The sequence below is a fragment of the Bubalus bubalis genome, chromosome 12, assembly GCF_019923935.1.
Source record: "Bubalus bubalis isolate 160015118507 breed Murrah chromosome 12, NDDB_SH_1, whole genome shotgun sequence".
Lineage (NCBI taxonomy): Eukaryota > Metazoa > Chordata > Mammalia > Artiodactyla > Bovidae > Bubalus > Bubalus bubalis.
Window position 1 is genome coordinate 77,386,764 of NC_059168.1, and position 25,402 is coordinate 77,412,165.

Sequence of the window (25,402 nt, forward strand, 5' to 3'; positions counted from 1 at the left end):
TACAAGATGCAGCTAAAGAATACTTGAAACAAGTCTACAGTATTAAATACTTCTATTACACAAAGATTTAAAATAATTGAAGTGGCTCAGATGGTAAAGCGTCTGCCTACAATGCGGGAGACCTGGGTTCAATCCCTGGGTCAGGAAGATCCCCTGGAGAAGGAAATGGCAATCCACTCCAGTACTCTTGCCTGGAAAAGCCCATGGATGGAGGAGCCTGGTAGGCTACAGTCCATGGGGTCGCAGAGAGTCAGACATGACTGAGCGACTTCACTTCTTTAAGTTGCTTACAACTGCCAAGCAAAAAGTATGAATAGGGGGTAAACTACAGTTAACAGCAATTTCAGCTCTTAGCACAGAAGTTCTACCCATTCTCCACAGGCCCTGGAAGGCAGCCCTACAATAATTCCTAGAGCAAATTTATGTAAACAAACTAGATAATGTGGGTCAAACGAACAAATTCCTAGAATGACACAAATAACCAAAACTGACTCAGGAAAAAAAGAAAATTTGAACATATCTATAACAAGCAAAGAAACTGAAGTAGGAATTAGCACTTCTTATAAAGAAAAGCCCAGGCTCAAAGAGCTTTACTGGTAAATTCTGTCAAATTTTAAAGGAAGAAATAATACCAATCCTACATAAAATTCTTCACACAATAGAGAAGTAAATACTTCCCAAGTCATTCTTTTATCCTGATGCTATATCCAAACTAGACATCACAAGGAAGGAAAAGAAAAAAAGCCTACAGACCAAAACTCCCTATTAACAACATTAATCAAAAACAGCATGGTACAAAAACCATGGTACATGGGCTTCCCTGGTAGCTCAGCTAGTAAAGAAGGAGACCTCAGTTCAATTCCCAGGTCAGGAAGATCCCCTGGAGAAGGGACAGGCTACCCACTCCAGTATTCTTGAGTTTTCCTGATGGCTCAACTGGCAAAGAACCCGCCTCCAATGTGGGAGACCTGGGTTCGATCCCTGGGTTGTGAAGATCCCCCGGAGGAGGGCATGGCAACCCACTCCAGTATTCTTGCCTGGAGAATCCCCATGGACAGAGGAGCCTGGCAGCTTATAGTCCACGGGGTGGCAAAGAGTTGGACATGACTGAGCAACAAAGCACAGCACAGCAAAACAAAGAAAACAAAAGCGAAAATAAACAAATGGGACCTGACTAAATGTAAAAGCTTCTTCACATAAAGGAAGCCATTAGCAAAAAGACAACCTTTGGAATAGAAGAAATATTTGCAAATGATATGACTGATAAAGGGTTAATATCCAAAATAAACAGCCCATTCAACTCAACATGAGAACACAAACATGATTAAAAATGTGCAGATGACCTGAATAGCCACTTTTTCCAAAAATATACAGATGTCCAACAAGTACATGAAAAAAATGCTCAACACTGATAATCAGAGAAATTCAAACTAAAACAATGAAATCACATCACAACTGTCAAAATGGCTATCATCACAAATACAAACAACAAACACTGGTGAGGACGTAGAGAAAAAGGAACCCTTGTGCACTGCTGCTGGGAAGGTAAACTGGCACGATTTCTATGGAGGTTCCTCAAAAAACTAAAAATAGAACTACCAAACGATCCAGGAATTCCACTGCTAGGTATATATCTGAAAAAAATAAATATAGTAGTTCAAAAAGATATATGTACTCCAATGTCCACAACAGCATTATTTACAATATCCAAGATAAGGAAGCAACCCAAGTGTCCACCAACAGAATAACAAATAAAGAAATAGTGGTATGTACACACACACACACACACACACACACACACACAAAAACACAATATGGAATATTACTCATTCATTAAAAGGAATTAAATTCTGTCATTTGCAAAAACATGGATGAATCTAGAATATTATGCTTAGTGAAGTAAGTCACAGAAAGACAAATACTCTATTAATTCTATATGGAATCTAAAAATTAACACAAATGAATGTGATGACAAAACAGAAACAGACTCACAGATACAGAGAACTAGTGATTGATTACCAATGCGGGGAGGGGCCGGGAACCACAGGGGTTGGAGATTAAGAGGTACAAATTACAATGTATAAAGTGAAAGTATTCAAATATAGCCATTATTCTGTAATAACTTTAAATATAATCTATAAAAAATACTGGATCACTATGTTGCACACCTGAAACTTACTATTATAAATTAACAATAAAAATTGTTTTGAAAACAAATTTGAAAAAGAAAATGAATGAACCATAGCTATACATGAAATGGATGAATCTTAACATCTAAAAAACTGCAAAAGCAAATTACAGATACAAAAACAGACCATGATTTCCACTGACAACCATTAAAAGAAAAGAAAGCAAAATTACTTCTTTACTGTTGGCAATATTAGGTGGTAAAACTTTTTAAAATGTAAAAATAAGAAGGGAAATATGCAATAGTCAAGATAGCAGTTCAGTTGGAAAAGGCATAAATATCAAAAAGGAGAGGGAAAGAACTTCTGAAGTTTTGGCAATGTTCTATTCTTAAATGTGTAGTGGTTACCATCAGTGTTCAATCAGAGGTAATCCCTCCAACTGCATAATTCTGTTTGGTGCAGTTTTCTTTATGCTACATTTTAAAATAACAAAAGTTTAAAATGCATTATATGCCAATAACTAATGATGACATGCAAAGAATGTTCTTGGTTCAGGATGCTGTGCTCCCTTTCCTGGGTCTTAAAAAAGAGAAAAACCTTGAGGTTTGATATTTCATTTAATTTTGAAACCCTTGCAACAGATATCAGAACTATTCATTACATTTCTTTCTTCAACAGTTTCAAAGGATAGCTTACTTAATTCATAAGCTATACATATGTATCATACATGTAATTTAAGAAGTTTAACTAAGATTTCACTTGTCATAAAATTTATCTTTTTTAAAGTGTAACTCAATGAGTTTCAGTATATTCAGAGTTGTGCAACTGCTATCACCAATAAACTTCAGAACATTTTTCATCACTCCAAAGAGAAACCCCATACCCACCACATACCTCCCCTCAGGCCTTGGGAATCAAAACAAAAGTAATATGTTTGTAGTGAGTCAGTGTTACTTGGCTGTACTATGCTGTCTATAATTTTCTTTCCGGTACTCCTAAGTTCCCTACCAAACTATACCACACCTTTTAAGAATCAGGCGCACACATTATACTTCTGTAAGTCTTTTAACTGGTTCCTAGGCAGTTAGATACACCATCCTCTGTGGATGTAAAACACCTCTTATACACCTTTATTGCATTCTACATCAGATTAGATCAGTCACTCAGTCGTGTCCAACTCTTTGCGACCCCATGAATCGCAGCACGCCAGGCCTCCCTGTCCATCACCAACACCCGGAGTTCACCCAGACTCACGTCCATGGAGTCAGTGATGCCATCCAGCCATCTCATCCTCTGTCGTCCCCTTCTCCTCCTGCCCCCAATTCCTCCCAGCATCAGAGTCTTTTCCAATGAGTCAACTCTTCGCATCAGATGGCCAAAGTACTGGAGTTTCAGCTTTAGCATCATTCCTTTCAAAGAACACCCAGGGCTGATCTCCTTCAGAATGGACTGGTTGGATCTCCTTGCAGGCCAAGGGACTCTCAAGAGTCTTCTCCAACACCACACTTCAAAAGCATCAATTCTTCAGTGCTCAGCCATCCTCACAGTTCAACTCTCACATCCATACATGACCATAGGAAAAACCATAGCCTTGACTAGACGAACCTTTGCTGGCAAAGTAATGTCTCTGCTTTTGAATATGCTGTCTAGGTTGGTCATAACTTTCCTTCCAAGGAGTAAGCGTTTTAATTTCATGGCTGCAGTCACCATCTGCAGTGATTTTGGAGCCCAAAAAAATCAAGTCTGACACTGTTTCCACTGTTTCCCCATCTATTTCCCATGAAGTGATGGGACCAGATGCCATGATCTTCGTTTTCTGAATGTTGAGATTTAAGCCAACTTTTTCACTCCCCACTTTCTACATATCAACCTTTGTAATAAATGTTTACAAATTCGTTTCCACCACTGTAAATGACATATCTTTAAGAAGCAGAATTTGACTTGTTTTTCTATCTCCTATATCTAATACAGTGACTTTCAAAACTTTTGATGAATGAAGGTACCATAAGAAGAATATAATGAGTTTAAAAAGGATGATGATTTAGTAATGAGAAGATATTCAAAGATCATTATGTTCAAGGACATAAAGACAGAAATAAATACACTGTGCTACACAAAAGCATTATAACAAAAGTAGCTTTAGTCAGCAACTGATCACTTTATGATTACTAAAAAATTATGACAAAACTAAGGAAATATATTAAAACTATTACTTAGGGTTCACACGAAGATGTTAATGCATCATAGCCAAAGGGGAATAACTATTAGAATAAATCTTAAACATATCTAGGTTATATTATGATATCCATACCAAGAAAAATTATTCTAAAAGTCAAATAGAGATAAAAATACAATGCTGGAGACTTCTGAAAATGGATAAGAATTCAGAGTAGAAACCACAAAAATGTTTTAAAAGAGAACTTCAATTTTTAAAAAGCCAGCATTCCCCTTAAAAGTGAAAAGGATGAAGAATATTTTTAAAAGTCTGTTTTCTGAGAAGACAAAACTATTTTTAAACACATGAAACTATAATGTGTTTGAGTAAGAACTATCTTTGTAAATAAAATTAAATGAATTAAATTTTTCATCACAATATGCATATGGCATGATTTTGTTAAAACATATACACACACATATACTGTTTAGGAAGTATCACAATTATTTTACAGTGAAAAAACTTAACTCAAAACATTCAATACACAAAACAAAAATAATTTTCTTTGGGCGTACACAAATAATAATAATGTAAGAAAGTTTTATCATTTAAAATATTAGAGCTCAATATTCTTATTAAAATCTGAAACGCAGACTTGGAAAAATATTTTCTACAGGATTTATTAATTCAAATTCTGTGAATAAGTCTGTTCATTTCTGATCATTTCCAAACATAAAATATTATACAGTAAGACATAAATGAAGTTAAAAGAATTCTAAAAATCTAAAGAAGTATGCAGCCCTTCATGATTAAATTAGTGCCCAAAAATTCATTATTACTACTTTATCTTACTTTAGCATTCAAATTCTTTAAAACTAATCAAATCATTTAAAAAAAAAAACAAAACACCCACACAAGAACAAAAGCCATCCAGAGATACAATAGTCATAGAAGTTATGTGGAGTGAATTATTTTCCAATAGAATCACTCTTCTAAACTGTAGTAAATAACTTTAAGATCTGGTGAGGTTTGAGGGCAAGTAACACAAAATTATTCAAAAAAATTAGGTAAGAATGAGTAAATGTTAAAACTCTTTCTAAAATAATCACAACTAGATATTAGCTCATAATGTAAAAATATATAAATAATGTCTACCTGCCTTGAATAAATTAACTTTCAGGATACAAAATTTAAATATCAATATTTTCATATATAGTATTTTTGGAAATTATTGCCTAGGCTCAAAAAATAATATCAACACATATTCAACACTCAATATATATGTACAAATGACAAAGCTTATTGCCCTTAGCCAGTTTTGAAAATTTAAGTTTTTCACAAAATTCTTTGTATCCCTAGATCTCTAGTTTTTCAAAACTATTTGATTTACACTGACTCTTAAGCACACTTGTATAATTTTAAGGTTCTATCTTTGCACCAAAACACTGGATTTGCCCAATAAATATTTGAACTAAACATAGTCACACAGCTGTATCCGACTCTGTAATCCCATGGAATGTAGCCCGCCACACTCCTCTGTCCATGGAATTCTCCAGGCAAGAATACTGGAGTGGGTTGCCATTTCCTTCTCCAGGGCATCTTCCCAACCCAGGGATTGAACCCAGGTCTCCTGCAGTGCAGGCAGATTCTTTACCAACTGAGTGACAATATTTACTTGCAAAATAAATTCCAATTCACAGGTAAATGCTCTGACAATATCTATACTCCTACCACTAGAGAAGGATGTTCTTTAATGTCACAAATACCCACATATCACAAATATCCACAAGCAATAAATCCAAACCCAAATTAAAAGTAGATATAATGATAAAATGAAAGGAAGAAAAACACCATAGTAAGAGCTAAAAAGCATCTGGTCCCATCACTTCATGGGAAATAGATGGGGAAACAGTGGAAACAGTGTCAGACTTTATCTTCTGGGGCTCCAAAATCATTGCAGATGGTGACTGCAGCCATGAAATTAAAAGACGCTTACTCCTTGGAAGAAAAGTTAAGACCAACCTAGATAGCATATTGAAAAGCAGAGACATTACTTTGTCAACAAAGGTCCGTCTAGTCAAGGCTATGGTTTTTCCTGTGGTCATGTATGGATGTGAGAGTTGGACTGTGAAGAAAGCTGAGCGCCTAAGAATTGATGCTTTTGAACTGTGGTGTTGGAGAAGACTCTTGAGAGTCCCTTGGACTGCAAGGAGATCCAACCAGTCCATTCTGAAGGAGATCAGCCCTGGGTGTTCTTTGGAAGGAATGATGCTGAAGCTGAAACTCCAGTACTTTGGCCACCTGATGCGAAGAGTTGACTCATTGGAAAAGACTCTGATGCTGGGAGGGATTGGGGGCAGGAGGAAAAGGGGATGACAGAGGATGAGACGTCTGGATGGCATCACCGACTTGAAGGACATGAGTTTGAGTGAACTCCAGGAGATGCTGATGGACAGGGAGGCCTGGCGGGCTGCGATTCATGGGGTCACAAAGAGTCGGACACGACTGAGCGACTGAACTGAACTGAACTGAAGAGCTAAAAAAATGGGAAAATAGGATTAAACGTGACCTTCTGATAAATGTCAGTCCTATAGGCACCTCTACTTCCGAGGGAATACAGTTACACAGGGTTAACTCTGCATATAACTCAGGATTGAAATTAGGACCCTACAAAGCAGCAACTGAAACACAGACATTAGTCAGTGAAGGCAGCTGAAAATATTGAAATGATATTATCTAGTGACTGTAAAAGCATGTGTAAAAATTATTTCTTGAATAAAATTTTTTCAAGATACTTTAGAGGTGAACCACATTTCCTAAGTAACACTTTTTACATCAAATAACAATTCTTGGTGTCAAAAATTTCTCTAACATTCTAGTTACTGTCTCCTGAGAAAATAATCTGAACAATCTAGATTATTTTAACAGTTTTAATATATTAGAAGTTGCTCTACACTTACAACTTTTAAAATATATCTGGAACATCTAATTATAGCAATTACTGTGTATCCTATGTACCATCTGTTGATGCATAAACCATCTGAACTTTCTTCTCCCTCTACTGAAAAAGCAAACAAAAATGAACATGATGAATACAATTTTCAAAGCATTAAGGGTTCAATTAATAGTTACTCAAGATTTGACATAAATAGAATTTCTGCATAATTCCTACAAGTCCCAATATAAAAAGTAAAGATATGAAATACAGCATAAACAAATTATGCATACACTAAAATGTAAACAAATAACCATATATAGAGAAACTAAAAATAGCTTTCTTAGACAATTATAACCTCTGTGAAACACATAAAGCCTATTCCAATGCTTATTTAAAACAATAATTATATCTTAATCATAAGTCCTAACTTCAAAATAGAAATTTAACCATTAATTGCACACTGTTAAGTAGGATGTGTGCACATGCATACATTGTCCTAAACACTTCTTACAGAGTAGCATCAGAATTTTTTCATGTTACCATTTCCCAAAATATTTTCAAAGTAAATACAGTTGCTTTATTATAATTATTACTGGCTAACAATAAGCATTTACTATGAACCAGGTAATAGTGACACTGAAGAAGCTGAAGCTGAACAGTTCTGTGAAGACCTACAAGACCTTTTAGAACTAACACCAAAAAAGGCGTTCTTTTCATTGTAGGGGACTGGAAAGCAAAAGTAGAAAGTCAATAAACACTTGGAATAACAGGCAAATTTGGCCTTAGAATACGGAATGAAGCAGGACAAAGGCTAATAGAGTTTTGCCAAGAGAACACACTGGTCATAGCAAACACCCTCTTCCAATAACATAAGAAAAGATTCTACACATGGACATCACCAGATGGCCAACACCGAAATCAGATTGATTATATTCTTTCCAGCCAAAGATGAAGAAGCTCTACACAGTCAGCAAAAATAAGACCGGGAGCTGAATGTGGATCAGATTATGAACTCCTTATTGCCAAATTCAGACCTATATTGAAGAAAGTGGGGAAAACCACTAGACCATTCAGGTATGACCTAAATCAAACCCCTTATGATTATACAGTGGAAGTGAGAAATAGATTTAAGGGACTAGATCTGATAGATAGAGTGCCTAATGAACTATGGACCGAGGTTCGTGACATTGTACAGGAGATAGGGATCAAGACCATCCCCAAGAAAAGGAAATGCAAAAAAGCAAAATGCCTGTCTAAGGAGGCTTTACAAATAGCTGTGAAAAGAAGAGAAGTGAAAAGCAAAGGAGAAAAGGAAAGATATACCTATTTGAATGCAGAGTTCCAAAGAATAGCAAGGAGAGATATCCTCAGTGATCAGTGCAAAGAAATAGAGGAAAACAATAAAATGGGAAAGAATAGACATCTCTTCAAGAAAATCAGATATACCAAGGGAACGTTTCATGCAAAGATGGGCTTGATAAAGGACAGAAATGGTATGGACCTAACAGAAACAGAAGATGTTAAGAAGAGGTGGCAAGAATACACAGAAGAACTGTATAAAAAAGATCTTCATGACCCAGATAATCACGATGGTGTGACCACTCACCTAGAGCCAGACATGCTAGAATGTGAAGTCAAGTGGGCCTTAGGAAGCATCACTACAAACAAAGCTAGTGGAGGCGATGGAATTTCAGTTGAGCTATTTAAAATCCTAAAAAATGATGCTGTGAAAATGATGTACTCAATATGTCAGCAAATTTGGAAAACTCAGCAGTGGTCACAGGACTGGAAAAAGTCAGTTTTCATTCCAATCCCAAATAAAGGCAATGCCAAAGAATACTCAAACGACTGCACAATTGCACTCATCTCACATGCTAGTAAAGCAATGCTCAAAATTCTCCAAGCCAGGCTTCAACAATACATGAACTGTGAACCTCCAGATGTTCAAGCAGGGTTTAGAAAAGGCAGAGGAACCAGAGATCAAAGTTCCAACATCCACTGGATCATCGAAAAAAGCAAGACAGTTCCAGAAAAAACATTTACTTCTGCTTTATTGACTATGCCAAAGCCTTTGACTGTGTGGATCACATAAACTGGATAATTCTTCAAGAGATGGGAATACCAGACCCCCTAACCTGCCTCTTGAGAAATCTGTATGCAGGTCAGGAAGCAACCATTAGAACTGGACATGGATCAACAGACTGGTTCCAAATAGGAAAAGGAGTACGTCAAGGCTGTATATTGTCACCCTGCTTATTTAACTTATATGCAGAGTACATCATGAGAAAACACTGGGATGGATGAAGCACAAGCTGGAATCAAGATTGCTGGGAGAAATATTAATAACCTAATACACAGATGACACCACCCTTATGGCAGAAAGTGAAGAAGAACTAAAGAGCCTCTTGATGAAAGTGAGAGAGTGAAAAAGTTGGCTTAAAGCTCAACATTCAGAAGACTAAGATCATGGCATCTGGTCCCATCACTTCATGGGAAATAGATGGGGAAACAGTGGCTGACTTTATTTTTGGGAGGCTCCAAAATCACTGCAGATGGTGACTGCAGCCATGAAATTAAAAGACGCTTACTCCTTGGAAGGAAAGTTATGACCAACCTAAACAGCATAATAAAAAGCAGAGACATTACTTTGCCAACAAAGGTCCATCTAGTCAAGGCTATGGTTTTTCCAGTAGTCATGTATGGATGTGAGAGTTGGAGTATAAAGAAAGCTGAGCACCAAAGAATTGATGCTTTTGAACTGTGGTGTTGGAGAAGACTCTTGAGAGTCCCTTGGACTGCAAGGAGATCCAACCAGTCCATCCTAAAGGAAATCAGTCCTGAATATTCATTGGAAGGACTGATGCTGAAATTGAAACTCCAGTACTTTAGCTACCTGATGCGAAGAGCTGACTCATTTGAAAAGACCCTAATGCTGGGAAAGACTGAGGGCAGGAGAAGGGGACGACAGAGGATGAGATGGGTGGATAGCATCACCAACTCAATGGACATGAGTTTGGGTCAACTCTGGGATTTGGTGATGGACAGGGAGGGATGGCATGCTGCAGTCCATGGGGTCGCAGAGAGTTGGACATGACTGAGCAACTGAACTGAGGTACTAGTGAAAACACTTTGTGTTTTATTTAATCCTCCACCAGACAATGGAGTAATTATGATGATCTCCACTTTACAATGAAGAAACTGAGGAACAGATCAGTTAAAAAGCTTACCTACTCAATTAATAAAGGATGAAAAAAGGAATTCAAATTCAGGGAATTTGGCCTCAATGCCCATACTTTTCACTACCATGCTAGATTTAATACAGGTGATTTATGAATATATATCACTTAGTGTTGTATTTTCAAAATTCTATCTGACATTTTGCATGCTTCTCAGCCACTCCCCTTTGGATGTCCAGATATCTCAAATTTAAAATGTCAGACAATATTCTTCTCTAAAACTGGGTTGCCATTCCAGATTTCTTTCAAAGATGTCTTCCAGGTAAATAAACAAACTGTGTAAGACATACTCATTGGCAAATAGCTGACAGCATTTCCTATAAGATCAGAAGCAAGAAATGAATGTTCACTCTTGAAACTTTTATTCAACACAGTTTTAGAAATCCTAGCCATGGCAATCAGAGAAGAAAAAGTTAAGTAAAAGAAATTCAAATTGGAAAAGAAGAAGCAAAACTGTCACTGCTTGCAGATGACATGATACAATATATAGAAAATCCTAAAGATGGTACCAGGAGAAATATCAATAACCTCAGATGTGCAGATGACACCACCCTTATGGCAGAAAGTGAAGAGGAACTAAAAAGCCTCTTGATGAAAGTGAAAGAGGAGAGTGAAAAGGTTGGCTTAAAGCTCAACATTCAGAAAACTAAAATCATGGCATCTGGTTCCATCACTTCATGGGAAATAGATGGGGAAACAATGGAAACAGTGTCAGACTTTATTTTTTTGGGCTCCAAAATCACTGCAGATGGTGATTGCAACCATGAAATTAAAAGACGCTCACTCCTTGGAAGGAAAGTTAAGACCAACCTAGATAGCGTATTCAAAAGCAGAGACATTACTTTGCCAACAAAGGTCCGTCTAGTCAAGGCTATGGTTTTTCCAGTGGTCATGTATGGATGTGAAAGTTGGACTGTGAAGAAAGCTGAGTGCCAAAGAATTGATGCTTTTGAACTGTGGTGTTGGAGAAGACTCTTGAGAGTCCCTTGGACTGCAAGGAGATCCAACCAGTCCATCCTAAAGGAGGTCAAGTCCTGGGTGTTCTTTGGAAGGACTGATGCTAAAGCTGAAACTCCAATATTTTGGCCACCTCATGCAAAGAGTTTACTCATTGTAAAAAAATGTGATGCTGGGAGGGACTGGAGGCAGGAGGAGAAGGGGACGACAGAGGATGAGATGGCTGGATGGCATCACCGACTCGACAGACATGAGTTTGGGTGAACTCTGGGAGTTGGTGATGGACAGGGAGGCCTCCTGGCGTGCTGCAGTTCATGGGGTCGCAAAGAGTTGGACATGACTGAGCAACTGAACTGAACTGAAAGATGGTACCAGAAAGCTATCAGAGTTCATCAATGAATTCAGTAAAGTTGCAGGATACAAAATTAACATACAGAAATCTGTTGTATTTCTATATACTAACAACAAAAGATTAAAAAAAATTAAAGAAACAATCCCATTTACCATCACATCAAAAAGAATAAATTCTATACATCAGTGTCTCTTTTGCTGTCTCGTACACAGGGTTATTGTTAAAACTAATACAGTTATGTAAAGTTTAAAAATAAAATAAAATTAAAAAAATAATAATAAATTACCTAGGAATAAACCTACCCTAAGAAAACAAAAGACATATACTCTGAAAACTACAAGATGCTGATGAAAGAAATTGAAGATCACATAAACAGATGGAAATATACACTATGTTCTTGGACGGGAAGAATCAGTATTTTCAAAATGACTATACTACCAAAGCAAACTACAGATTCAATGCAATCCCTATCAAGTAACCAATGGCATTTTTCACAGAATTATAACAAGAAAACCTTAAAATCTGTATGGACACACAAAAGACATCTAATAACCAAAGCAATTTTGAGAGAAACTGAGCTGAAGGAACCAGGTGCCCTGACTTAAGACTACACCACAAAGCTACAATCATAAAAACAACAGGTACTGGCACAAACCTGAAAATAACACTGTAACAAATATCACTGTTTTTCTTAGAGTAAAACATAGGCAGAACGCTCCCTGACAGAAATCACAGCAATATCTTCTTCAGGCCATCTGCTAGAGAAATGAAAATAAAAACAAACAAACTAATGGGACCAATTTAAACTCAAAAGCTTTTGCACCACAAAGGAAACCACACATATGAAAAGATCCTCAACATCACTAATTATTAGAGAAATGCAAACCAAAATTACCATGAGATATCACCTCACACTTGTTATAATGGCCATCATAAAAAAATAAAATAAAAAAAAAACCTACAACAGTAAATGCTAGAAAGGGTATGGAGAAAAGAGAACCTTCCTACACTGTTGGTAAGAATGCAAATTGATACAGTTACAGATGAATGGATAAAGATGTAGTAATATATACAATGGGCTATTACTCAGCCATTAAAAAGAATGAAAAAATGCCATTTATAGCAACATGAATGAACTGAAGTTTATCATAAGTGATGTAAGTCAGAGATAAAGCTTACACGCAGGACCCCAGGTGGCATTAGTGGTAAAGAATCTTCCTGCCAAAGCAGGAGACACCAGAGATGCGGATTCAATCCCTGGGTCTGGAAGGTCCCCTGGAGAAGGAAATGGCAACCCACTACAGTATTCTTTTCTAGAAAATTCAACAGGCAAGAGGATTCTGGTGGGTTACAGTCCATGGTGGTGGGGGTAGGGAGCTATCTCATAAGTTAGACAAGATTGAGCACTTTTCACTTCAGAATCTACTGTATAGCATAAAGGACTCTACTCAATATTCTGTAATAACCCAAATGAGAAAAGAATCTCGCTCAGCAGTAAAGAATCTGCCTACAATGCAGGAGCCACAGGAGATGTGGATTCGATCCCAGGATCAGGAGATTCCCCTGGAGGAGGGCAAGGCAACCCACTCCAGTATTCCTGCCTGAAGAATCCCATGGACAGAGGAGCCTGGTGGGCTACATTCTATAGGGTCACAAAGAGTTGGACAAGACTGAAGCAATTTAGCATGCACGCAAGCACAGTTCACATGAAGATTCTTTTTGAAATAATTGTTACAGGACTTTCAGAGCAAAATAAAAAAAGTAAGTAACCAACCAACCAACCACACCAATAAAACAAAAACAAAAGAACCCTGTAAAAACATCCTGGAGAAGGACTAGTAATTTTTATTTTGGAGAAAACAGTCTTTAAATAAAAACAATTGCCTTGAATATTTAAATATTCATGTGTTATAGCAGGCTGCTGCTGCTAAGTCACTTCAGTCGTGTCCAATTCTGTGCGACCCCATAGACGGCAGCCCACCAGGCTCCCCCATCCCTAGGATTCTCCAGGTAAGAACAGTGGAGTGGGTTGCCATTTCCTTCTCCAATGCATGAAAGCAAAAAGTGCAAGTGAAGTTGCTCAGTCGCATCCGACCCTCAGCGACCCTATGGACTGCAGCCCACCAGGCTCCTCCGTCCATGGGATTTTCCAGGCAGGAGTACTGGAATGGGGTGCCATTTAGCCTACTATAAGGCTAAATCTAGACATTTGTCTAAATATAAGAGGCAGAAACTTCTATAAGCTAATGGCGGAAAGCAAAGAGGAACTAAAGAGCCTCTTGATGAAGAGGAGAGTGAAAAAGCTCAACATTCAAAAAACTAAGAGCATGGCATCTGGTCCCATCACTTCATAGCAAATAGATGGGGAAAAAGTGGAAAAAGTAAGATTTCATTTTCTTGGGCTCCAAAATCACTGAAGATGGTGACTGTAGCCATGAAATTAAAAGATGTTTGCTCCTTGAAAGAAAAGCTATGACAAACCTAAATAGTGTATTAAAAAGCAGAGACATCACTTTGCCAACAAAGGTCCATATTGTCAAAGCTATGGTTTTTCTAGTACTCATGTATGGATGTGAGAGTTGGACTATAAAGAAGGCTGAGTGCTGAAGAATTGATGCTTTTGAACTGTGGTGTTGGAGAAGACTCTTGAGCGTCCCCTGGACTGCAAGATCACACCAATCAATCCTAAAGGAAAGCAACCCCGAATATTCATTGGAAGAACTAATGCTGAAGCTGATGCTCCAATATTTTGGCCACCTGATGCAAAGAGCTGACTCACTGGAAAAGACTTTGATGCTGAGAAAGATTGAGGGAAGGAGGAGAAGGGGCTGACAAAGGATGAGATGGTTGGATGGTATCACCAACTCAATGAACATGAGTTTGAGCAAATCCAGGAGATGGTGAAGAACAGGGAAGCCTGGTGTGCTGCAGTTCATGGGATCACAAAGAGTCAAACATGACTTAGCAACTGAACAACAACAAACTTCTATAACTAAAACAATACCTGAACAAGATGAAATAAATGTATTATATACTTCTAGGCCATTTCTAATACAATGTCCATTACCTTAAATTAGGTTTAGCAGAGGATTACTATGACTTATTATGTATAGTCTGGACTCCAAATACAGAAACAATTCTAAACATTTTCTCCACATAAAAATACAAAATTACTATTTTCTCCCACAATTCAAGAAGCTATCTATAGTAATTTCTAGAATAGCAATTCTGTACCTTAGCTATATATCAGAATCACTTGGGGAGCTTTAAAATCCTAATGGCAAGGCCACAGTTTGACCAATTAAAACAATCTACAATCTGTAAAACTGACACACAGGCATCAGAATTTTAAAAAAAGAAAACATCCTTTCTTAATGCCAATGCAAAGCCTAGCTTGAAGAGCATAGCTGTTAGAGTCCCTCTGCTAACATTTTTAATAGTCAAGAAAGTTTCTCAAGTATTGATTATCTTCAAATAAGAACTACTAAAACTATTTTGCTCTAGACTCAGACAAGCTACAGCCAATAATAGTAGCAAACAGCAGTTGTTACTATCGCCCTTGGATAAGTAATACAGGTGGAAGAACCCAGATTGCACTCCAGGCAATGAAATCAGTTTATGTTGTTTTCTCATTTTGTTTTGTTTTAAAACTATGATGATAGCAAATCTATGGCCCTATTCTTTGTCGATAAAACCATATATTTTTGTATCACTGAAGTTATGATCTTTCCTTAAAAGGGACTTCAAATTTTTTAGAAGTATAATTTAACATTTGATTCTCTAACTCCTTTTATAACTGTTACTTTCAACACTTTAAGTTTTTGACTCACTGTGTGCTAAGGATGCAGGAGGTAGGATAGATATGGTAACCAAAAGTGGGATCTTAAAGGATTTGATGAGCAAAACAAAGAAAGCAAAAACGTTCACAGGTAAAGGAACAATAAAAGATATGTAAGTGCCAAAATGGATGCACTGATGGTCAGGAGTTTTATAGAAAAACTCTTTCTAAAATAAATAATTTGTATACCTGTGGCGGATTCATTTTGATATTTGACAAAACTAATACAGTTATGTAAAGTTTAAAAATAAAATTTTTTAAAAAAGTAAGAAAAAAAATAAATAAATAAATAATTTTTTAAAGTATAAATAATGGCCAAAAGTAGACTCTGTAGTTGGAGAAATCTGAATTTAAAATTTCAGTTTCTTACTTACCAGCTCTATGTCCATGGGCAATTTACTTAATTTCCCTGAGCCTTAGTGTAAAATATTCATAATAATTTTGGGGGAGAAGGACACTTCTCATTCTTGATCTTCTTCCATGTGAAGTATTCATGATTGAGGCACACTCCTAGATTAACAACCCTCTGGTCTCATTCCGCCCTTACTCATACTCGAGAATTCGAGGCAATCTGTTTCATTTACAGTGAGAAAGATCTATGTTTTATTAGCCTCTTCCTCCTTCCTCTCTCCCTTTATAGATACGGCTACCTCAAGCTGTAAATTTTACATGGGTAAGCCCCCATGGAGAAACTCTCCTCTGTGCCTACATGGGTTAAGCCTACATTATAGATTCAGTATTGGGAAACCCATATACCCATGTATATAAGCCACATTCATCAAATATTGTTTTGTTTTTAATAAATGTAGTATGTTGCTCAATTGTCTTTCTGCTTGTCTCTGTAAGGTGGTTTTGAATTCAGGCAACGAAGTAGGATACTAGTTATTAGTTTACATTTTAGTGGAGTTTAAAAGAGTGGTGGAAAGCTTTAAATAAGCTAATATGTATAACTCCACCTAGTACCTGGGAACATAATAAGCATTCTACCATTACTGCTACTATGATAAAAGAGTGATTCAAAAATTAGAAAAAAAGGGCCCATATTAAAGCATTTATCAATTCACTATAAAACATCTAATATGAATTCAAATGAAATATTCTTTCTAAAATATATTAAAAACAAGATACCTCCATTCATTGAAACAATGTAACTGTTATACTAGTTATAATGTGGAATAATATACAAGTTGTAGCATTCATTAAGCATGGAATCTTCTTTATAACCTATAAATCCTCACTAATTCATATATAAAATGAAATATAACATTCATAAGCAAAAAAAGATAATATTCCACACAAAGAATATTAAAATTTTAACTCTAGCACATAAGCTATTAAAAATTTAATGTTTATAAACAGCTTGAATGTCTAAAAGTTTTCAGAAGAATATGCTAGAGTCAGTTTATTCTACAAGTTTAATTACATTGTCAATATGCTAAAAATCACATTCAAAAAACCTCAAGATATAGTTAATCTGATAAGAATCAAAGTATAATAGAAAACTGATTCTTCAAAATGCACCCAGGAAGCTCTCTAATAGTAGTAAGATCAATCTGAGATCTGTGGACCTTCAGGAGTTTTGAGAAACCCCTGAAGTTTGCAAAATGTCATGCACGTGTTCATGCATATGTGGTTCAAATCCTCTACCTTCATTACATTCACAAAGCATTCATAAAAGGTAAAAATAGCAAAGCATCATTTTATAGTTCAAGTGATCTCTTCTAGTTATCCATTTATTCAAATTTTTAGTAAAATCTTGCAGGGCATTTTCAACTTGAATAATTTTAGTAAATAACAAACCTTTAAATAATCAAAAATAGAATCTACAAAATCTACAAAAAAGAATTATTTCTTTAAAAATGTCCACTTACCTTTCAAATGTTTTGATACCATTACTTCATTAACATGCAGTGCTTTTCCTGTTGTTCTTAAGTCCACTGTATTATTTTCCTGCAATCCTTCACTTAGCTTTGCAAAAATGGTTTCAGTGCAATTGGTGTTATTCTTCAAACCATTAGGTAGCTCCCAAAATGAAGCTGTTGCACATGTATCAAATGTAATGGTATTTCGGGGATTATGTTTTCCAGTATCAACCTTCTTCCTCCTCAGTACTGAGTTTCCAGACTGTAATCTTCTAATATGGCTTTTCCTTAAGAGGTGTTTATAGACGTCTTTCCTTTTTATAGTTTTCTGATTTTTTAGCACTTGCTTCTCAGTGCGTGTACAATTTATATTTTCTATTTTGTAATTATTTTGATCTAACAATTGGCATATAGGCTTACTCTCTGACTTATATTGGACTTCAATAGATCCAGTCGTAGTAACTGTGTCGAGATGAGCTGAATCTTTAGAATAAATTGCAAGACCAGAGGCAACTAACACGTCTGCCAAATTGTTTTTCTCATGAATGATGTCTACCTTCAGTTTTGTTTCAAAACTGTATTCCCTAAACTGAAACACTAAGCCTGGTTTACTCAGGAAATCTTGAAAAAATCTTTTGGCTTCTTCATTCCAATGTCTCCCTTCAGCAGGTAAGATACCATGTAAGATGCAAGGGTAACTTAGCCTCGGCAAATTCAGAAGTTCTTCAGGAACAACTTTAAGATTTTTTATATCTGAATAATGTATGTAAACAGAAAATCCATAGTCAATCAATATAAGAAGTAAATTCTGATCAGAGACTTCGGAAATTTCTACTCTATTCCACTGATCTTCCGATTCATATTTGAACAAACAACTAGAACCGGGAATTATATGCTCTTGAGGCACTGTTTGTAAGTCTTCTGGTAGATCAGAAAGCAACATAAAGAGAGATTTCATTGTGTCAAAGAAATCTTCCAACTGAACACAGAAGTCTGATGGATCTGAAACAGCAGTGGCAATACCAAAATATTGCCTACCATTTTGAAGCTGTGTCCAAGTAAATGATCTTATGGTACACGGTGATACAGGAGTCTTAGATTCAACACTACAAATAATTCCTGAAGATCTAAATTTGTTTTCTTCAACATGAACTGTATTTAAATTTAAATATTCCAAAAGTAACAGACCATCTATCAAAATGTCTACTTTCCAAGCAGAGTCTAAATATTTCAGGAAAAGGATCTTTATTTCCAAATGAGCAAACAAACCCACAATGGACTCAAATGGCATCTTCCTAAAATTTTCAAACCAAATCCATTTACAAGGCACAGCTTGTCTTGGAATATTTCTGATTTCATTACCAAGCACCTTAGTATTACATAAAGGCACTATTTCATACCTACCACGATCTACTAAAAAAACAAGCACTTTCTCATCAACATACTTATCTACTTTTGATCGATACCACTGAAAAGTGTTCTTAGATTTTGCCAAGCATTCCAAGCCTTTCTCAATATTTTCCACCGATAAAAAAGCAGGGTTTCTTACTTCTTTAGTAATTAATACTGTTAAATCTGATAAAATCTTTTTATTTTTAGATAACTTCACATAAAACGTTCCACTTTTTGCAACATGAAGTATTTCAGCCTTTTCAAGTTGTCCAGGTTTTAACTCTTCAAAAGGAATACTAACCAGTTGTTGGTAGGATGGCTGAAGGATCACAGAACCTTCATATCCATTTGCTCCTCCTTTCTTCATTTCATTATCAACAGGGCCCACCTTTTGAGAGACAACCTGAGGCATTTGTAATACTGTTCTCTGTAGTTTCGAGCATGCTATCCATTTCACTAGTTCATTGACGACACATTTTTCATCACAAATTACATTTACTTCCCATTTCTGTTCATGCCTTTTCAAAAACTCACAGGAGACTGTTTTGTTACTTACTCTTGAAGCAAAATAATCCACAGTTTTTCTGTCCCATATTTCATTAGGTTCATTCCACTTGACTCCACTAAGAAAAGAATGAACTCCTAGCTGAGGAATGGTTAAGAATTCCTTCTTAATTTCATAAATTTTAGATGTGCTTACTACTGCCGTGTTACCATAGTCAATAAATTCCACTTCATAAGAATTTCTTGACAAAATGTTCTTAATAACTGCTCTGTAAATGGCATTGTCACCCGAGTATTCTGCAACTACAAGGTCTCCCACCATGGGTTTAACTGATATTCTCTCTCTCACCATACTGGCTCTTCTTGCATTTAGAGCAGCCGCTAGTCTGATGATTACATTCTCATTCTCAGCAAGCTGAATATGGAAACTCGCTGGATTACTTATATTAGAAACATATCCTTTAACGTTGGCATTCAAGTAAATCTTGGGTTGAGGAAGGTCTTTAATTTGTGGTCTGGCATGACTATGTATGTTTTTTGAGGCCGCTTGATTTAATTCTCTGATAAAAGACTGTGATACAACCTTTACTGATTGTTGGCCCACATCATGTTCATCAAGAATATGTGCAAGTCCAGGGACAATTTTAACATCTTTAAGTTCATCTTGCAAAGACTTCACCTTGTTTTTTGACACAGGTTCCACTTTACAGCAAACTGATGGCTTCAAAGGCCTAGCATATATACTTCTGGGGTTCATTAGCTGGTCTGTTTTGCTTTCAGAATATGTTATCAGACTAGTTTTACTTATGTTATGGTGATAGTTGTTTTCTATTTTGCCTTTCAAGGAAACAGCCTCCTTTTTATTCTCATTTCTTTTATGATCCTTTTTCACACACTGTGCTTGGTCACAATGTTTTTTTCCATAAGCATGAAGCAACATTTTAATTTTCTGATTTATATGTTGATATCCATCATATAAGTCCACACCAAACTGGCCATCTGGCTCCCTGGACAGTATTTTTGCCCTTAATGGTTTTCCAAAATATTTATCTGCAAACCAGTTATTGATTTCTGCTGGAATATCTACATCGCTAAGATCTGACAAAAAACATTTAATAGCTTGCATAGGTGTAAACAGCAACTCTGGAAATTCATCTGAAACAGCCCTCAACATACTTTCTGATACTAACTGCTTATTTCCAAAGTCCACAAAATACACCAGGATGTCAGATAATGAATCTGTCGGCATTGATAAAGCTCTGTAAGAGAGACCATCCTCTACATACTTAGCTATACATAATCTCATTTTACTAAAATTATATTTGGGGCAATCACTGAGGTAACTAATTTCCCTGATTTTTGTTTCTATCATCTCTAGGTCTTTATTATTTCTACCAAGTTGGCAATAAAACTTTTGAGGACTATATATGTGAGATATATATATTTCTTCCTCACTTCCAACTTTTATATTGAAGGAAGAATAACAGTAACTGTAAAGACTAACTGAAGATGGAAATGGCTTTGCTACTGTACAATATTGTACAGAGCCATGACGAATAAGAAATTCTCTTGCACTAGTAAATGGAGACTGTAAATCCACTAAATTACTTAAACAGTTTGGATATATAAGAACTATGGCACAGATGACACAAGTCAATAACCCTCTAGATGAAGAAATAAAATTCTCAAAGTCTCTGCATGCTTCTCTCGACCAACCGAATACTTTACAACTAATGGGTTCAACTAAATGGTTAAGACTACATCTGAAGGCCTGGGCTTCTAAAGAAAGAAAATGTGGCTTAATAGCACAAAGGTCTCTAATTAAAACTCTTTCCTGGTAACCATAATCAACCAGTACTACATCAAATTCTTTTTTTGATATTTGAGTCAAAATAGCAGCTCTATACCATTTCCCATCTTTAGAGGATTTAGCAACACAAGCCATCTGCCCAACCTGATAAGGATCAGAATGAACACTATAATAATGCTGAAGTTGTTCCATTAGTAATTTTAAGTCTTCTAACTTACATTGCAGCTGGCATAAGAAGTCACCTGGGCCACAAGAATAAGAACACTTAACTTCAAGGACTGTTCCTGGTTTAAACACATATTCTTTATAACGCCATGGTGACTCAGGTCCCACAGACAAGGTGAAAGGGTTTTTAAAATCAGAGAAATTAACAGGTGGGGACTTTAACAAAGATAAGTTACTTTCTTTTAGCTTATTTGAATAGTACCTTTTAGACTGAGGTCCTTCGAGGGCAGATATGACTTTCTTAATGTTAACTTTGTTTTTAGATTTTAAATTTAACCCTGAATATTCAAATTTTGGACAACATTCTGGTTCTACTTCCCAATATTCTGCATATCCAGCTTGTAACATAAGAGAGACAATATCACTACTTTCTGAGGCTTCAATACTCTGAATATTTACAGTATATTTGTCATCTTTTTTTGCTATAACCTGAAGCAAAACTGCTTTGTTCCGGACAATTTTTTTAAAATAATCAACAGCAGCCTTCAACCATAAATCTTCAACAGGAAATATATGTGCAAGTGAACAGCACATGGCTAAAGCAGGCAACTCACAGAACTCTGGAAGCAAAATTTTTACATCAAAAAATGGTATGGAATCAGTATTTCCATAATCTAAAAAATAAACATTAATTTTATAACCATTAATTTCAGTGATGACAGCTCTATAAAAATGTCTATCCTTGCTATATCTAGCACAACAAAATAATCCAGGTTCTGGATTTCTTAGAATCAGTTCATCATTTTCACACAAATCATAATATTTGTTTATATTTTTCATTATATCTTGAAATTCATTCTGATGTTCATTAGTACGTACCCAGAAATGTGATGGGTTTAATACATACACTACAAAAGCTATGTAGGCAGCTTCTATCTTCATTTCTACAGTTTTAACAGGAAAATCTATTTTTAAAGTATCTTTTTTACTTAGAGAGTCTATCGACTGCTCGGTGTTTGCAATAAAACTCTCAACTGCAAAACTGTTTACCTCAGAAGCACTAGTCACCCTCAGCCTATTATAAATTTTTGAATCAGACACTGGACAAAGTACTTGTGTGCCTACAGTCTTCAGCAGACACTTAGGACTAATTGTAGACTCTTGAGTTTCTAAGGTTACATAATACAAATGCTCATCCTTATTGAACCCATCAAGGTGTGCATATACTACCTGTCCTAACAAGGCTTGTTTAAATATACTCAGTTGAAATTTTCTTGTGTCTCTGTCTGGACTGTGTAAACATGTTAGAGAACATGGAAATGAAAACAATGGTACTAAGATAAAATCTTGTTTAAGTTTCTTTACAAGAACTGAAGGTACAGTCTCAGTACTGCCATAATCCATAAACCAAATTCTCACTTGATTATTGGGCAAAAGCTGCTGAAGAATTCCTCTATGCCACTGTCCATTTCTCCTTCTGGCAACACAAAGTAGTCCAAAATTATCACAGGTGGGACTACTTCCTTGGCTGATAACGTCATAATGCAATGTCATACATGTTGTAAAGTTTTCTAACTCTGGAATCCATTTAATTAATTGGCAATAAAATTTACTTGGGCTCAAAGCAGATGATACTTTTACACTTTCAGTACTGCCCACTGACAAAGATGGTTGCAAATTATCCAGAACATGCTGAATATCAAGTAAAGTATTGTTATTACTTAATGATGATTCAGGTCTTTTATGGTGTAATGAATCTGGCATTTGTTTGGGGAATTCTTTTACCATTTCCACAATAAGACGAAATGAATCTCCATCAACGAGTCTCCCTAATTGTAATTCAAGAACCTGGGATATTATGCTTGGCACTTCAAGAAGAATCATCTGAAGAGGCAAAACAGCTTGTACACAACCTTTCACTTGTAGTCCTACTAATGACTTGAAATAATTCAAAGCCTTGGGAGACCATTTTTCCCCAGCTGGTAGTATGTTGGCCAAAATGCCAAATGTTACCCGTGGTGGTAGCTCAAATAAGTTGCCACAGGCTGAAGCAACCTGTGTACTGTCAACTCTCAGTTCCTCTCCGCGGTCTATGAGGAGCACAGTATAGAGTTCATTTTTCTTTTCCACAACTCTTCCTCTCTGCCATTCTCCTGATACTCTTTCTTCTACCAAACAAAAGTCATCAATGTCTACATTATTGTTTCCTTTTTGAATATGCTGTATTTCCCTCTGCAATATGTGGTAGTCAAACTCACATTCAATATTATTTCTGCCTTGAAATTTCACCAGAATGTCCTTGGGAAGACATTCTATGTATGATATTGTCAGATCCACATTTAAAAGGGTTGGTAACAAAGATGTAGGATCCATTTTCTAAAAAGCAAATAATAAGAACCTATTAGCTTCTGGACTGACAGTTGTCAAAAGTAAATGAAATTACTCTTATATGTATGTAAACATAAACCAAATTAGTCTTACATGTATGTAAACATATATTAAATATCAAAATAGTTCCATGTCTGTATTTATCAAATTGAACATGTTGGTAAAAATTATATATATTGGACAAGATGACGAAATAAATAAAATGCATCTGACCACTCACTGCCTTTCACACTTTCAAAAAATTCTACTGAGATAACCAAGAGAATGTTTAAAAATACGGAGATGAATATAATCACTGGAAAACAGAAAAAAAAAAAGGCAGTATTTTTCAAGAGACTAACAAATCTCTACTAGATATTGGACTGATACTGTGTAATGGAAGAAAGCCAAATAAAGCCTACTAGAGAACTACACTCCTTCATGCAGACGTCTTCCAGTACCCATAATTCCAAGGGGTTAGTGCTAGAAGCAAGGGTGGATGGTTACCCAACAGGGGACACACCATTTATACTCCCCACCTTGTGTCAACTGGCAGTATGTGGACCTATCAGCATCATTATACAACTCCAGGTTCCTCCTCTGAGGGCAACAAGTTGAGACAATAGGTTGGGACACCAGTAATGAAAGCCAGACATGGAAAGACCCTGAGACAGGTTAAGTACATCCAGGCTTGTCACTAGCATGTGTAAGTGTCAAATCGCTCAGTCATGTCTGACTCTGAATACTGAAGTGGGTCACCACACCCTCCATCAGGGGATCTTGACAACCCAGGGATTGAACCTGCATCTCTCATGTTTCCTACATTGGCAGGTGGTTCTTTACCACTAGCGCCACCTGGGAAGCCTCTGTCACTGGCACAGGTGGCACCCACAAAAAGTGTGGAGGGAGGGGGAGAGGAAAATAAATCTTTAGCACAGAGGCAAAGCTCTCTACTACAACTACGGCTCCAGCTAAGTTTCTCTGGATTGTTAGAATTCTAAAAACTGTAAGTCAAATATTCAAGAAGTATAAAATAGCCCCCAAATTCAGGTAAGAACCAACATCTATTGTGGTAGGATACAGCATAACTCCAGCTTGACTCTAATAGTTGGCTATTTTTTTTTCTATGAGAATGAGAGCGAGACAGACAGACAGAGAGAAACACTGGAGCTAAAAAAAATGAGGGAACCACTTAAAAGAAACCAAGGAAACCCTCACCTCAGGAATAAACATTGTATTGAAGGCAACAGCAAAACATTGTTTTTCAATAGTTCGATTCCTATTTTTAAAAAGCCCAAAAGAGGATGATGCATCTTTATATGACTAAGTAGTCATTAAGATGCAACAATTGAAATCAGGAATAACTACCCACACGTAAGAGTCAATGGGAATGTCCCTACTGCAATGATGAAAGTCAATGCAAAATAAAATGAATGGAAGACAAGAAAATTTTGTGAAATACCCAAAATACTCAGAAGGATAAAAAGATGAAAAACAAGCATGAAGGACAGGAATATAAAATCTTACCAAAGTATAAATGTTGTTATCTCAGAGATAAGAGAAGAGAAGCCCTTTCTTAGACTTAAGACCCAAGTCCACACAGTGAAACAGGCCACTGGAAAGCCTGAGAAAGAGGAATGATGTAGGTTCATCTGGGTACTGAGTACGGTTCTTATTTCCTCCCAGATAATTAACTT

General features: G+C 36.3%; 1 protein-coding gene across 2 annotated transcripts in view; it reads right to left on the minus strand.

Annotated features, from left to right (window-relative positions):
- Positions 1-18,594, minus strand: part of TDRD15 (tudor domain containing 15) — a 29,758-nt gene extending 11,164 nt beyond the window's left edge. For both annotated transcript variants that reach the window (XM_044926207.2, XM_044926206.2), the window contains exon 1: positions 17,477-18,594. In XM_044926207.2, coding sequence (XP_044782142.1) covers positions 17,477-18,425 — 949 coding nt within the window. In that variant the 5' untranslated portion in view covers positions 18,426-18,594. The remainder of the gene's footprint in view (positions 1-17,476) is intronic.
- Between the last annotated feature and the right edge of the window lie 6,808 nt (positions 18,595-25,402).